Here is a 16,100-nt window from a genome sequence, read left to right on the forward strand (position 1 = left end):
CTATGAAAGCTGTTCCCAGCTCGTGTGTGTTGCCGCAGCTCTGGTAGATGGTATGATTACCTCTAAACGTTCGCAATATTGGTCCCTTCCAACAAACCCCCGGCAGCACTACGAAGCCGAATCCACGGTCTTTGAACACATCGGCGAGTATGCGTGTGCTGAAGTTGAGAGATTTGCGGTTCCACGAAACAAGTTTTCAATCGCTAGTTCCTTTTCATCGCAGTGGTCTTCGCCTATTGTTCCGGTCCGTACTCTTTTGTTGATCATTCGTTACGGGAGTTTCATTTTAAAGGCTGGCTTGCAGGTCCTGACACCAAACCCCCTAAATTTACGGTGGACCATGGTGCACAGTTTCATTTGGAGTCCCTCGCTGACAATCAGACGATGATCCGCCAGTCTTAACATGGAGAACAGACGCTCAGTAAGACTTGCTCCGTAGATGAGCAAACCCCCCCTTCCCTGTCAGCATACGACCATAGCTCCTACCAGGGTTGGTTACCCGATCTTCCCCAAGGTTGCTCGTATCCCGGCCAGCGCCACGAGGAGGTAGGGATAAGGTTGGAGGTTGCTGGGTAAGAGTCTAAGGACCGCGAGATGGGTCTATTTTATTCCTTAAGTTACGCGAAGTACCAATGATACGCTTTACCCAGCATTTGCCATGCCGAAATATCAATCAAACTATTTAAAATATAGCAATTTAACGAAATTTAACTACATATTTAAAATATAGCACATGCCCTTTGTGTGTGTAGGAAAAATGTATCAACGGCAGAGGTTCTCAGTCATCCATTAAATCCCTGGAGTTAAGTCTTAAAATCTACACACGTAACTAAAGATCAATCGGATTGTTTTCATTATGGTATATTCCGTTTTGGATGTATAGAATAGAATATGCCAACGGCAGAGGTTCCAGTCACTCACCCGAAAAATCCCAGGAGTTATGTTTCTCATGTAGACCTTAAGATCTTACTGCAGGAATTTCTTGGATGCGTGATACATGTTCCGTGAATAGAAAACAGTGATTTGGCTCCGTAATGCACAAGGTCACATGCGCCCACCAAATAAATTATAGAATATATGTATCTTGTATGCACACATGAACTTGTTACACGAAAATTAATTAACATTTCATAAGCTCACTTGTCATAAGACGAGTTTGTACAATCCCATTTAATTCCACCACTTAATTGTACCTTGACAGTACGTATTTCGACCTCAACAGCAAGGTCGTCTTCAGTGTCTCGTACTTGACTCGACGATAAGCTTTCATTTGAGTGGAAACGAGAATATGACTTTCATTAATTGATACTTGATTCTCCAAGCTGACTTCCAAGCTGTTTTTAATGATATCGATGATATTACGAAACAAAGGTAACTTTCTCGTAGATTTTATATGTTTATCGGTTAAGTAAATTAATGTACTGACTGACCTGACTATGGTGTCCAAATTACATATAATGTCCATATTGTAAATAGGCCACCCCAGTCTAAGGCTGACTAATTAAATAAATAATTGTGAATAGGGCAGACCGCAGTTTAACAAAGTATTTACCCATAATAAGCAGTTTTTCTACAGGTTAGGCATATAAGAGATATGGCCAAAAATAACATAAGTTATCTATAAAAATAGTAAAAGCCAGTACGATAAGTTTAAAAAAATAATTTATTCATCTTAAATTAGGAGTTATTTTTTTTACAAAATTGTAGAACACTGCCATAGTATATTAGGAACAATCACTGCAATCTAATAATATTAGATTATTATAATTATTAATTTAAATCCATGTGACGATGTCCCATATTAAAATTTTGAGGTCAAAGTCACAAACATTTCTCTGTCTTTATTCGATTCCAATCAGACGCTGGTTACCATCCGAAGCGCTTATCTCCGCAGTCTACCGCTCGAATATGAAACAGAAACTCAAACCCGTAACCCGTGTGAAGTGAGAAACATTTCCCCACAATATAAAATGAAAGATCCAGCGTGTCACAAAACTTACTTCTTGGTCCCAAAGGTTTTCACTGTGTTGCCTCTTTTTTTTTTCTCAAATATATCCAAGGAGTTTCGTGGTGATTTCGCTCGGTGCCTTTCCTCTCGCATCCGTCGACGACAATTTCGACGACGAGCGCACCAGAGTTTATTGACACTGGCCGACGACTGTGCTGTTGCTTTCCCACCACCACTATTGCGCTGCAAACACTCACTGCTGCATCTGGTCGGCACAGGTAAGAACCATCATTATCATCAGGGTAAGAGTGAGACAGAAAAAGTGTATGTGCTGCACAAAGCTCAGAAGAAAAATAATAAAAAAAACAACACGATCGCCTTTTATGCTGCGATGGCTCTCCTTGGCACTCTCTTCTTGCCTTGTATCAGCTTCCTTTCACACATTTACGAGATTTGCACAACACCGACCGGATCGACGAAGGTTGCTCTGAGGGCCACTTAGTCGTCGCCTTGATTCTTGGCTGCTTTGTTGGACCTTTCTTTTGCAATCCACGACCTCCAAGCCAGGACGGTCTCTCTTCTCGTTTATGTTTTATTCCACCACAAACACCTTTCCATTATTATTGTTGCTGTTGTTGTTGATGTTATTACATTTGTTTCAGCTCACCTTCCTCGTTGCCAATGTATTGGTGCACGGTGTAAATGAATTGAAATCGAAACAAGGTGAACAAATTTTAAGCATAAGAAAATCTGCACTTTTTTATAGGTTTAACCACTAAACTTGACTTTGTTTGTTACTGACAACTACCGAAGTTTTCCCCGGAAAATGTGAAATAAACGATTGTTTGAATAACAGCATTTGTCTTCAATTGATTCTGTACTTAAACTTCATCTTTGTCCTGTTCACTATTCAAAGTAAATTAGGTCTACCATTCACTTTAACTCACTTTCTGATCGTTTTCATCATCACTGAACAATCAAATCATCGCCAAGGTCGATTGTTTCTTTTCCTCGGTCGGCATAAACAAAAACACTAAATTGCACAATGGAAACAGCACGACAAAATGAATCAAAGCAATCGTCGAATGAAACTATCGCAAAAGTAAACACTCCAGCCTTTTTTTCTTGGCTTCCGTCTCGCTCTTTCTTCTTCGCAGGTATCCTCGCTGAACCGTTTCCGTGCTCAAACTTGCTACCACACTGATTTCGAACAATGTTTGAAGGGGTAATTAATATTTTTCGAAAATACTGTTTACTGAATAGCGTGAGGTGCGAATGGGAACAGAAGAACGGAAGATAAAACCGAGAAACGCGTTCACTCTCGCTGCCGACTCGAACTGAACTCGTCTCAACCGCACGCGGTGCACTCTACTGAACCGCGAGTCTGCTATTCGTTTCCGATCGTGGGGCGAGTGGGCTTCGCGATGTTTGTTGCGTGGTTGCGTCGCGCTTCGCATTCGGCCTCGAAGGTGAGAAAGTCATATTGGAAACGGTGAGTACGAGCGAGATCGGGAGTTGGAACACATTGCTTCCGAAGTTATCGTATGAAAGGGACAGAGATAGAGCAGAGTAGGAGTGTAAACGAGTAGCAGCAAGTGCCGTTATTTATTGTTGCTTGAAACATACTCATACACATCTATCATAGGGTGACTGCAAGAAAAAGTGACTGGGAAATTTCTGGTGTTCGACACGAGATAGCGCTATCAGCAGTTGATAAGTCCAGTGCACGAAAAATCACCTTCTGTTTTTTTTTCAAACGATCGTTTGTAAAATGTTTTGCACCTTCACCTGTCCACAATAAGAAGAAAGGAGGTATACTCAATTAAGTTGAAAATCGGAATGGAGGACTATCGAAGTTGGATTTCTCGCAATCCGTACGTTAAACCCAACTTCGATAGTCCCCAATTCCGATTTTCAACTTGACTAGCGATATTTTGGCCCTTATTATGAATCCTACAATCTTCTTCTTTTTATTATTGACATAAGATCCTCCTGGAACAATGCCGCATCTTAGCGTAATTAGCAAATAATTATATTTTATCAGTTGTACTGAGGGTAATGAGTTCGAGTTAAATTTTTCAAATCAATATCTTCCGCATATTTTACAAATTCACATCGAAGTTCATCTAGCAGTAAGGTTCCCTTTCTCGTGCGTTATTTAAAAAATAGTATTTTAGGCATTGCTTTTGAGCCCATAGACCGATCCAGCCCATTTTTAATAGGAAACTATGAGGAAATTCCAAGACGAATACTCTTTGTTGTAAGCAAATCGGCGAGTTAAAAATGAGTGGGCTTTATGAGCGCAGTTTTGCGCGTGTACGTTTTACGTGCCAGCGAAGACGGTGGTGCCAAAGTCTACCCAGACTATAGTCAAGTATTCGCGGTCACGGAGCAGACACAAAAACGGGGGAGACAGTCTCCAAGGGATGAGCTCCCTGGGGGGCGCTCCAAAACGCGGATGGTTGCTACCCCGAACAAGGGCAGTGGGGCTTGGAAGCTGAACCCCGGCCAGGTACCTCCAAAACCAGGGGAAAAAGACCTGGAAAGGTCCGTCCACACAGGAAAGACGATGGTAAGGGGTTACGACAGGCTGAGAGCTCTCAGCCGCACCAGACCAGGAAAATAGAGGGGGATGACGCCTCCTGGACCCTGGTCAAGAACAAGAGGAAACCGAAGAAGTCAAGGGCCGAAAAGAAGGCCCAGCCGAATGAGGGTAGCAAGAAGTCTAGGGTAGGCGCCAATCGCTCCAGGGGCTAAGTACTCGGACGTCTTGAATCCGAGATATGATCCTCGGCACTCACGACGGAGGTGAATCTAAGGGTTAAAGACCTGGATGAGATCACCGAAGTCGAAGAGCTCGTCACGGCACTGCGGCGACAGTGTGAAGTGGAGACGCCCATCATAACCGTTCGGCTACGGAAAGGTCTGGCAGGGATTCAGGTAGCATTGATTCGGCTATCTGTAGCGGACGCCTCCAAGGTAGTCAAGTTAGGGAGCGTCAAGGTGGGATGGTCGGTGTGACCTGTGGGCATATACGAGCAACCCGAAGTTTGCTTCAAGTGCCTGGAACCGGGGCACAAGTAATGGGACTGTAAAGGCCCTGACAGAAGCAAGCTCTGCCGACGCAGCGGATTGGAGGGACATAAGGCACAATGCTGCACGAACCCTCCTAATTGTTTGATTTGTTCCAGCAAAACTGCGAACAGCAAGCACCCCATGGGGGGTTCGAAGTGCCCGGCGTTTAAGCGTGCTGCAAAATCACAGTGCAGGTAACGCAGCTAAACTTGAACCACTGTGATGCAGCTCAGCACCTGCTGTGTCAGACAGTTGCTGAATGGGGGACGGATATCGCCATCATAGCGGGTACGCGCCAAGAACGGTAATTGAGTCACCGATGGATCTAAAATGGCGGCTATATGGACAACGGGGAAATACCCAGTCCAAGAGTTGATGTCTTCGACACACGAGGGCTTCGTCATTGCCAAAATCAACGGGGTCTTCTTCTGTAGCTGCTATGCACCTCCCCGATGGTCGATCGAGCAGTTCGGTCGTATGCTGGATTGCTTGACGGCTAACTTGATGGGGCGTAGGCCGGTGGTGATAGCGGGGGACTTCAACGCTTGGGCCGTGGAATGGAAAAGCCGTTTCACGAATCAACGGGGGCAGATCCTGCTGGAATCACTGGCCATGTTGGATGTGGACTTGGCCAATGTCGGTACCAAAAGTACTTACAGCTGGAACGGGGCCGAGTCGATTATCGACGTTACGTTCTGGAGCCATGGCCAAACGAGTAGTTTGAACTGGAGGGTAGATGATGGCTACACTCACAGCGACCACCTGGCGGTTCGCTACAGTATCGACTATACGACCAGCATTCAGCGAACGGAAGAAGTGGCGAGGCCTAGCCTTCGTATGTGGAAGACATTGTACTTTGACGACGAGGTGTTTAAGAAAGCGCTCCGCCGCGAGCACATGTGCAATGCTATCGGTCTGAGCGGCGAGCAGTTGGTAACAGTACTCTCGCGTGCATGCGATGCCACCATGCCTAGGAAAGTCCATCCTAGGAATGGGAGGCCACCGGCTTGCTGGTATGTGGGGCCAGCTTGGGGCACGGCCCTGCGTATTAACTGCTACAGAACGAAGTTAGAAAGTACGTGTAGGCTAATGTGCCTAAAAGTTGCGAGCGCGTACCGTACCGTGTCGCACGATGCACTTTGCGTCATAACCTTTATCCCAAGTAGCACACATGTCCCACATAGATTACTGCAACGGATATGCGACTAGATTTGGTCACTATCAAGTTGCTGCAACCATTTTAGTCTGACTTGTGCTGCTCGGGATGATGCCTATTGACATCGTTATCGGTGAAGACATAGAGTGCTGCGAAATGCGTGGCACGAGAGGCATCCGTAGGACTGTCAGGTTGGCCTCAATGGTCAAATGGCAGTGTGCGTGGGACAGTTCCACTAAGGGTAGATGGGCACATAGGTTGATACCGGAGATAGGTACATGGGTCAAAAGGGGCCATGGGAAATCACTTTCCACTTGACCCAGGCCATGGTTGCTTCAGACAGTATCTACACCGGTTTGTACGTTGTGCGGTGTGCGCAGGTTTAGAGGAAACCGCGGAACACGTGAAATTGCCAGTGGTGCACCGGTTAGCGTTATCAGCGCTAGTGATAAAGAGAAGTTGTTTCCCTCGTTAAAATTTCGTCCGGCTGATTTGTCGCTGGTGAATTACAGTAGAAATGCTATTCAACTACTTGGAATGTGCCCCGTGATGGTGAAGCATACCGGCAATACCTACCGTTTGATGTTGTACGTTGCGGAAAACCGAAAACATCCACTCGTAGGACGAAGTTGGATGAAAGCGTTGCGAATTGATTTGCAACAATTCTACGACGAAGTGCAGAACGTAATCGAAACCAATCCAGCAAAAAGTACCTCTGAAGCAGTGAAGGAATTAATCTCGCGTTACAGTAGTGTCTGTGACAGTACAGTGGGAAAGGTCAAAGGGTTACAAGCTAAACTGCGTCTGAAACCGGACGCGCAACCAGCGTACTTGAAAGCAAGACCAGTACCCTTCGCGATGATAAGGGCTGTCGAACAAGAAATAGAAAAGGACGGAGGACGATTGAGGACGGAGTGCTTGTTAAAGTTAATCATAGTGCCTGGGCAACACCAGTAGTTCCGGTAGTGAAGCTTAATAACAAAGTGCGTCTTTGCGGGGACTACAAAATCACAGTAAACCCTAAGTTGATTGTGGATGATTTGCCAACCGTGGAAGAGCTGTTCGCGAACGTCGCCGGTGGTGACAAATTCACAAAAATTGTTTTGTCACAAGCATACCTACAACTGGAGGTAGAGCCAGAACAACAAGAAATTCTCACATTAAACACCCACCTTGGCTTGTACAAGCCAACAAGGCTCATGTATGGGGTAAGTTCAGCACCAGCCAATTGGCAGCGGTTAATGGAGGAAATTCTGAGCGGCATACCGGGTGTAACTGTGTTTTTCGATGCCATTCGTGTTACTGGACCGAACGATGAGGTGCACCTACAGCGGTTAAGTGAAACGGTTAAGTGAATACGGCATGCGCATCAACCTTGATAAGTGTCAGTTTTTTTGCGGAAGAGATTGAGTATTGCGGGTACATTGTTGATCGACAGGGAATCCACAAAGTGCAAAAGAAAATAGATGCTATGCAGAACATGCCTGTGCCGCAGAATAAAGAACAAGTGCGATCGTTTGTTGGGTTAGTGAACTATTATAATATATACGTATACGGTTGGTTCTTTCCGCATTTGAGCAGTGGTCCAAAGTGTGCGACCAAGCCTTCATGGAAATAAAAAAAGAAATGCAGTCGGATCGATTCCCCGCCCACTACAACCCGGAACTACCGTTGGTGCTGGCAACGGATGCCTCGCTGTATGGAGTTGGTGCAGTGCTTAGCCACATCTTTCCGGATGGATCAGAAAAGCCGATCCAGTACGCATCTCAAACACTCAACGATACCCAGCGGAAATACAAGCAACTGGATCGGGAAGCATATGCCATCGTTTTCGGTATCAGAAAGTTCTATCAGTACTTGTACGGAAGGAAATTTGTGTTGTATACTGACAACGAACCAGTGAAACAAATCTTTTCCGAAACTAAAGGTTTGCCAACAATGTCTGCACTGCGAATGCAACATTACGCTACGTTCCTACAGTCCTTCAATTACTCGATTAAGTTTCGCCCCACAAAGCAGCACTACAATGCTGATGGTTTCTCACGACTACCGATCGATGTGAAAACACCTGATAACGTTGTTGAGGAGAGTGATTTGTTGGAAATCGGCATCATCGGAACACTTCCGCTCACAGTCGAGGATTTAGCAAAGTCTACAGCTGTCGATGTTTCGGTAAAAGTGCTACTCCATGGGTTAAAGAATGGCAGAGCGGTAGAAGGGAAAGACCGTTTTGGCGTAGATCAGAATGAGTTTTCCTTGCAGCAAGGTTGCATTATGCGGGGAATACGAGTGTATGTGCCTCCTAATCTGCGTGGTAAAGTCCTTGAAGCGCTACATTCCTCACATTTTGGCACTACTCGCCTCAAATCTCTCGCTAGAGGCTATGTTTGGTGGGAGAAAATGGATAAAGATATCGAAAATCTGGTCCAAAATTGTGCTGCTTGTCAATCGACACGACCGAATCCAGTGAAGGTTGCGGTCCACTGTTGGGAGCAACCTAAACAACCTTTCGAAAGAGTACATGTGGACTTCGCGGGGCCATTCATGGGAAGCTATTTCATGGTTCTCGTCGACGCCTACACGAAATGGCCCGAAGTCAAAATCATGCGGGATATAACAACGGCATCTACTATCACAGCGTGCAGAGAATATTTCACGACGTACGGAATACCCTGTGTACTAGTGAGCGATCGTGGCGTGCAATTTACTGCAGGTGAGTTTCAGAAATTCCTAAACTTAAATGGTATTTACCATAAAATGGGTGCCCCGTATCATCCTGCTACTAATGGGCAAGCCGAGCGGTTCATTCAAACGTTCAAAAACAAGATGAAGGCTCTTAACTGCAATAAATCAAGCATGCACAAGGAAATTTGCAATATTCTTTTGAACTACCGCAAGACAATTCATCCCTCGACAGAAAAATCTCCGTCCATGCTGTTGTTTAACCGCCAAATTCGTTCTCGTATCGATCTGATGATACCGGGACCAATACATTCGGACAAAGTAAATCCTGTCGGTCGAACTATTCCTGAGGGAGGAACGGTCGCCGCTCGCGACTTTCTGGATAGTGAAAAGTGGAAGTACGGCTACGTCATCGAGAAACTTGGCAAACTTCATTACAACGTGCAACTCGACGACAACAGAATCTGGAAACGCCACATAGATCAGCTTCGAGAAGTAGGGCAAAATCTTCGTGCAGAACCGCTCCCGATCATCAATCAGCTGCCGTCTTCTACGATTCCAAGACCAGACGAAACACCATCGTTGCCGTTGGTAACACCACCGAATTCGGAAGCTACCGCTCTGTCGAAAAGGTCTACCATAAATGTTTCTCGAGAATCGCCTTCTATTTTTAATCAGGATGAGCAGACATCGATTCTAGAAATGCGGCCAATCCGACCGGTAGTGGAAACGACGGGGGACATGGTCAAACCTAGTCCCATACCTCGCCATATGCCCAGAAGATCAACCAGAGTGTCGAAGCCACCGAGGCGGTTGAACTTATAACTACTCATCTATTGATATTAAGTGAGGAAGAGCTGTTATAACGTTACATTTTCTCTCAGTGCAATTGAATTGTTTTTGTTGAGTTATTCTTACCGTGTCACGGTACTTGTCAGTTGTAACAATGAGATATGGAAATAAACACGCGGAATAGTATAGTTCGGTATTCGGTGCTTTTTATTCGTTTCCCCGGTACGAAAATAACCTCGGTCACAACAATATCATATTGTTCTCGACGGGTAGTGAAAGAACAGAACTTTCATATAAGTGCTTGGTAATCGTATTTACTTGTCATAAGACGAGTTTATACAATCCCATTGAATTCCACCACTTAATTGTATCTTGACAGATACGTATTTCGACCTCAACAGTAAGGCCGTCTTCAGTGTCTCGTACTTGACTCGTACGTACGAGACACTGAAGACGGCCTTACTGTTGAGGTCGAAATACGTGTCTGTCAAGATACAATTAAGTGGTGGAATTCAATGGGATTGTATAAACTCGTCTTATGACAAGTGAAGACATTCCACTAAAAAGCTCAAAATAATTTTCTTATCAATCGTATTTAATTGATTCTAAATATCAATACAGTATCCCCCCGCTTATCCGGACCTCGCTAGTCCGACGACTCGTTAGTCCGGATCTCGCTAATTCGGAATTTTCCGGATTAAAAAGTATCAACATCCATTTAAACACATTATGCTGTCAGTTTTCAAATTTTTGCTGTGATTTTGTTTTGGTTCATTTGTATGGATCTGACAGTCGGATTAACGAGAGAAACCCCGATAGTCCGGCCATACATTTGTCGGATCAGCGGGGGTATACTGTACTTAATGATTTTATTCTGTCAAACTTTATTTCAAATGCCGAACACGCAAGGCAAAAATTGTCTCAAACTCAAAACATTCAAATTCCAACCACCACATTAAATGCACTAAAATTCAAGATACCAACGTTATTTCATAGTAGAACAATGATTATGTCCTTGATCTGTACGCCTGCCGATAAAATTTGTTAATTCATTTAGTAATTCTCCTTGTAGTGAGTTTTCAGAATATGAGTCGTTTTGGGATTTGAGTCAAAACGGTAGATCTTGCAATAAATTTATAGTTTTATTTGGAAAAACAAATGTTCAATATTATTTTTTATTGCTTTAGATAAAAAACTATGACAATACAAACACAATAGAAATTATTGTTTTATGTATCCAAAGGTATAAGAAAAAAAATTCCTGCTGTTACGGTAACTAACATCCCTTTATTTCTATTGTAAAAGTCTAAATAACAATAAGTATTTTTTAGGTGTAGGACAATAAATTGTATTGCATTTGTATTGTAAAATTCAGAATACTTTCAATTGTTATTTTAATATATTCTTTCGTATTGTATCGTATCAAAAAAGTTAAGCCCAAACACAATGTCAGCGGAACGGCAACGGAAACGGCAAATTTGACAGAAAATATATGGGCTAGCTGTCATATTTGCCGTTTCCGTTCCGCTAACATTGTGTTTGTGGCTTTACTGATTTTAATTATATTTTTTTTGAGAATCAGAAAGAATAAATTTTGGCTGTTACGCCCTTTTTAAATGTTGTTCATTAATCAATTTTGAGAATTCCGTTTCACATATTCAAAACTATACAAACATTTTTCTGATTATGTTGAATAAATCTCTTACATTTTGGTGCACTGAACACAAACTTCATCCTACCAACGTCTGCTAGCTGATTCGAGTACGCCCTTTAACGATTATCATTCGGATTGTGGATGATTCTCATTCGGTTGAATCAGACGACAATAACGAATACTTTTGGATGATTATCATCCAAAATCAAGCTGAGACGCATGTCAAAAACGAATTTACAGAAGATGTTGTTCGGAGTATTATAGTTCGGAATCTGGATGATATTTAGACGATTTCAATGTGAATTTAAGTTGAAAACGAAAAGAAATGTTAGTTATTTATTTGGATTTCTTGCATTTTTTTAGAAAAATAGTTTACACAAAATATTCAAATGTACAACTAAACTTTATTATACAAATTCATCATTATATAACAGTCACTAACACATTTTAGTTTCACCCGGCAGACTTTTTTTCTAGAGCGGCATCGAAGATTACCGTTCCGTTTGTTCCGCCATCGGTATGCTCTATCGGAGCCCAAACCTTATTTTGGGATTTACTTGAATCGCCGCCTTACTTCCTTTTTATTCGAAACCGTTTTTGTTGCTTGCGTTTCCGGATCGGGGCTCCATTCTCCAAACTGGAACTAAAATGGACAAAATTAACGAGTTATTATAGTTTCTGTTTGTAAAAATATCACGGAGGAAGATACCTACTTCGTAGAACATTTTCCAAATAGATAATCAGCACTTAATCAACGAATAAAAGACGAATTTAATAAAAATTTGATCCTCGTTCGTGCTCCGGTGCTGCGATTAGAAATGATTGCTCGCATCAGGCGACCGCGTTCTTCCTCCTGCCAGCAACGCTGCAGCGTCTGAGAATCATCTCGCTATTGAATGATTTACATCAAGGGGCACACCTAAGCAATTTATCATCCGATTGGTGGATGATTTTCGCATTGGTCGATGTTATCCAGCAATCAGATGACGTTTCATTCGATAGTTGTATGCAAAATATATGCCTGAGGAATGCATTTCATCCCAAATTTTGATAATGTATTAGTCGCTCGTGTGAGTCTTTCGCTTGTTGGAGGAAGCGAATTATCGATAGGTAAAATTACAATTCCTTCGTTATTAGGAGGAGGTTTGGGTTCAGTGTGGGATGACGATTGTACCACCGACAAACCGACGGGCCTGTCTAATTCCAAAATTGGCAAAATAATTAAACGCCGTTTTACTTGCAGTGTAGTAACTCGTTCTGTCACTGCTGACATAAGCGATCATTTGACAAAAGAATTCAAGAAAGAGAGAAGGGAAAATGCGCGAGAATCGACCAGCTGTTCGGTGTAAACATTATATGCACGCTTTGAGTAATCTACACAGCGATGTTAATTAAAATAAACCCTAATTAAAAATCCCTTCACAATGCTATAATTGACAGTAAAAATCCTATACCATCACTACAGAAAGCATTTTAGCTTAGAAAAATAATTCTATCATGAAAATAATGAACTTTATGGTAAACATTCTCAGATGGAATATAAACCCGAATATAGATTATTATTCGATAGCTGATAAAATTCATCGAAGAGTGCATGCTCTAGTTTGCCCACACACATGTGAGAGCTGTTGTGTAAATCATCGCACAGATGGAGTTAGTGGAATAAATTGCCAAGAATTTTCAAGAACTGTATATGGGAAGGCATGTCGGTTTGTCGGTGATTGTACTGCCGCTTCTAATAATAAATCGAATTCTTATTTAAAAAAATTGAGAATTCTTGAAACCGCTAAATACATCCCTGAGCTTAACGAATAACTTAGCAGCGCCGCCATCGGTTTAAACGAGAATCATCATTCATTCATGCTCCGGAACAGTTTCGTTGTGTTATGGACTGCACTTGATGAGCACACGACAAAATGCAATAATATACCGGTAGTAGTGGTAACGAACGTACCTTCGCCGCTCGCAACCGGACTATCCGTCAATGGGAGATCAGCTCGGAAACTACGCCAACAACATGCCCGAAGAAGAGCACACACACATGCGTTGGACAGTAGGATGGGGTAGTTTTGTATGCATGGAATAAGAGCAAACTATAAAATTTTAATAATGATTATAATCTCAATTGACCTTTCCCGTCAAAAAATTTTATTCGCTCAATCGATTCTTTGGCTTATTTAAGATCAACATTCTTAAATTAAATCTTCTATATATATAAAAACCAATCTATGTATGTATGTTCGCTAACTACTTCTGAACCACTTGGCCGATTTCAACCAAATTTGGTACAGACATTCTCTATCCTCAGGGGAAGTTAACAAAGGGGTGGGATGGTCATGTAGACAAGGGGGAGGGGTGGTGGGAGGGGGTTTGTTCAGAAAACGAACAATTCTGGGTAACTTTCCACTCCCAGGACCGATTTCAACCAACGTTTGTACACATGTTCCCTAAGAGGAGGTAGTCATAGGGGAGGGAATTTGGGAAAGGGGGAGGGGGCTGGACGGAGGGGTTTTGTTTAGAAAACGGGCAATTCAAAGTAAATCATGAACCCCTGTACCGATTTCAACCAAATTTGGTACACACATTCTACATCATAAGGAAAAGATAACAAAGGGGATGGGATGGTCATTGGAAAAAAGGGGAGGGTATAGGGGAGGTGTTGTCTTTGGAAAACGAGCAACTCAGTGTAACTCCCAACCCCCAGGACCGATTTCAATCAAATTTTGTACACATATTCACTATGAGGAGCCGATCGTACGGGAGGGAAATTTGGATAAGGGGGGTAGGGGTCTGAAGGGAGGGGTATTGTTCAGAAAACGGGCAATTTAGTGTAACTTCTGAACCCCTGTACCGATTTCAACCAAATTTGGTACACACATTTTCTATCCCTAGGAGAAGATAATAAAGGGGGTGAAATGGCCGTTGAGAAAAGAGGAAGGGTAAAGGGAAAGCGGTTGTCTTTAGAAAACGGGCAATTCAGTGTAACTCCTGACCCCCAGGACCAATTCTAAGCAGATTAAATGATTAAATCATTCAACTCTATGATTAAAGATTATGATTAATGAATTATAATTTTTTGAAAATGATGACTGATAATGATTAATGATTAAATTCATTTTTGACAATAATTAACGATTATGAATAACGAAAAAAACCGTTGGATTATGATTAACGATTACCGATCGTGATTAAATGTTGACACACTATGTGTATGGTTAATGATTAACGATCGATATGATTAATGATTGATGATTATGAATGATCAAATTGCATAGTGATCCATAATTGAGTAACCTTTATTCCAAATTTTAAAAGGTATGATAATTATATGATAATGATTCAAGATTAATAAATAAAAGCAAGGTATGCAATGATCCAATGTTCCAGCATAACTTCTGTACCCCTTGCCCGATTTCACCCCAATTTGGCACAAACATTCTTTTCTTAAGAAGGCGAAGATGACAGGGATCGATCAACTCAACACTTCATCGAAATCATGGTTTGCCCAGAGAAAAGCAATGATTAAAGTGTTTCCTTCTGGACGGTAAATGTGATCATTTCTTTAAAAATAGACGTTTTTCCGGAATAAGGCATCGGTGTATGTTTTTCCTTCTTTAGAAATAGACGTTTGCCCGGAATAAAGCGATTTTGGGTTTGATCCCATTTTCAAAATCAGTCAATGTTTTCAAATGTAATCTACCTTCTTTTAATCAAATGATGAAATATCAATAAGAAAACACAATTATCCTTTTGACCTATTCCAATTCCGATGGTGAAAAAAACTGCGAATTAAACTGGCAACTCCGAGCAAGGCCGGGTACATAAAGCTAGTAACCTATATTTTTGAAGTATTTTTAAAATTTAAAACGAAAATAAAAAAAAACGAACGAATTGAACGAAAATCGGGTGAATGTTTCTGGCCGGTTAACACGTGCAGCACTTTTTGGGTTTTGTTTTCGATTTTAAAAATAGTTAGAGACTTGAAAAATAATAGACTGAGACAATAAAAACGAGATATAATTTTTTACGGGAAAGGTCAATTCATACTCTAGTACATATTTACATGCAGTGTCATGGTTATATTTTTATGTAAACTACGTCTATTAAAGTAAGTTCATATTTTTAACGTCAGTAGCGCCTTTACCATTCGATGGACTTTAAAGACGTTTGTATATATTGACCAATATGCCAGTTTTATTGAAACTTTTGATAATCAACGTTAAGCTATTGAAAATTTACATGAAGCGCTTAAGGCATTTAAATAAGCATTTAATCGTCAAAGTGTATGCAAATAACCTTGGGATGCATTAACCACATCACGTTGAATCCACCAGCGAATCGAGAAAGTCATCATCACTTTCCATATTTTGAGTTTCCTTCGAAACCAGTGACATAAGTAATCAAATTTATTATCTTGTAATATTAGAGCATGATGGCACTACATTCCTCAATGCACCAATTTTTTTACGCTGTTTCCGTCGGACGGTCGTGTCATGTTCATAGCCCTTCTAATTTTTTGTCTTTAATATAGAGCACTATTCCAAGGATACTTTAAACAACAGTAAAATAATTGTCAATTTTCAAGTCAAATATTTTATTTTGTTTATTCCCTTTGTCGATCCTTTGACCTACTTAAGAGCAACTATTTCAAAGAACCCACATTTTAAAGTTCCTATCTATAAAAAAACGCAAAAACCGAAAAAGATTCTGCTCTACAGCATGAATCGATCTGAAGAACTCGTTAGATGTCCGGGATCCAATCGGGTTGAAAACGTGATACAATCAGTGGTAGA

At 41.8% G+C, this 16,100-nt stretch overlaps 2 protein-coding genes across 7 annotated transcripts in view; one reads left to right on the forward strand and one right to left on the reverse strand.

Moving 5' to 3' along the window:
* LOC134213728 (nuclear hormone receptor FTZ-F1 beta) overlaps positions 1 to 3,313 on the reverse strand; it is a 99,183-nt gene extending 95,870 nt beyond the window's left edge. For 3 of the 6 annotated variants that reach the window (XM_062693042.1, XM_062693041.1, XM_062693039.1), the window contains exon 1: positions 2,001 to 3,312. The gene's annotated coding sequence lies outside the window, so the exon portion shown is untranslated. Of the gene's footprint in view, positions 1 to 2,000 lie in introns of all 6 variants that reach the window. The other 3 variants (XM_062693032.1, XM_062693030.1, XM_062693031.1) reach the window with 2 other exon arrangements.
* Positions 3,314 to 7,805: 4,492 nt separating this feature from the next.
* LOC134210445 (uncharacterized protein K02A2.6-like) lies at positions 7,806 to 9,686 on the forward strand. The gene has a single exon (XM_062686491.1). It carries the CDS (start codon positions 7,806 to 7,808, stop codon positions 9,684 to 9,686), a length of 1,881 nt encoding a protein of 626 aa, XP_062542475.1.
* The last annotated feature ends 6,414 nt before the right edge of the window (positions 9,687 to 16,100 follow it).

Source organism: Armigeres subalbatus, chromosome 2 (genome assembly GCF_024139115.2).
Source record: "Armigeres subalbatus isolate Guangzhou_Male chromosome 2, GZ_Asu_2, whole genome shotgun sequence".
Lineage (NCBI taxonomy): Eukaryota > Metazoa > Arthropoda > Insecta > Diptera > Culicidae > Armigeres > Armigeres subalbatus.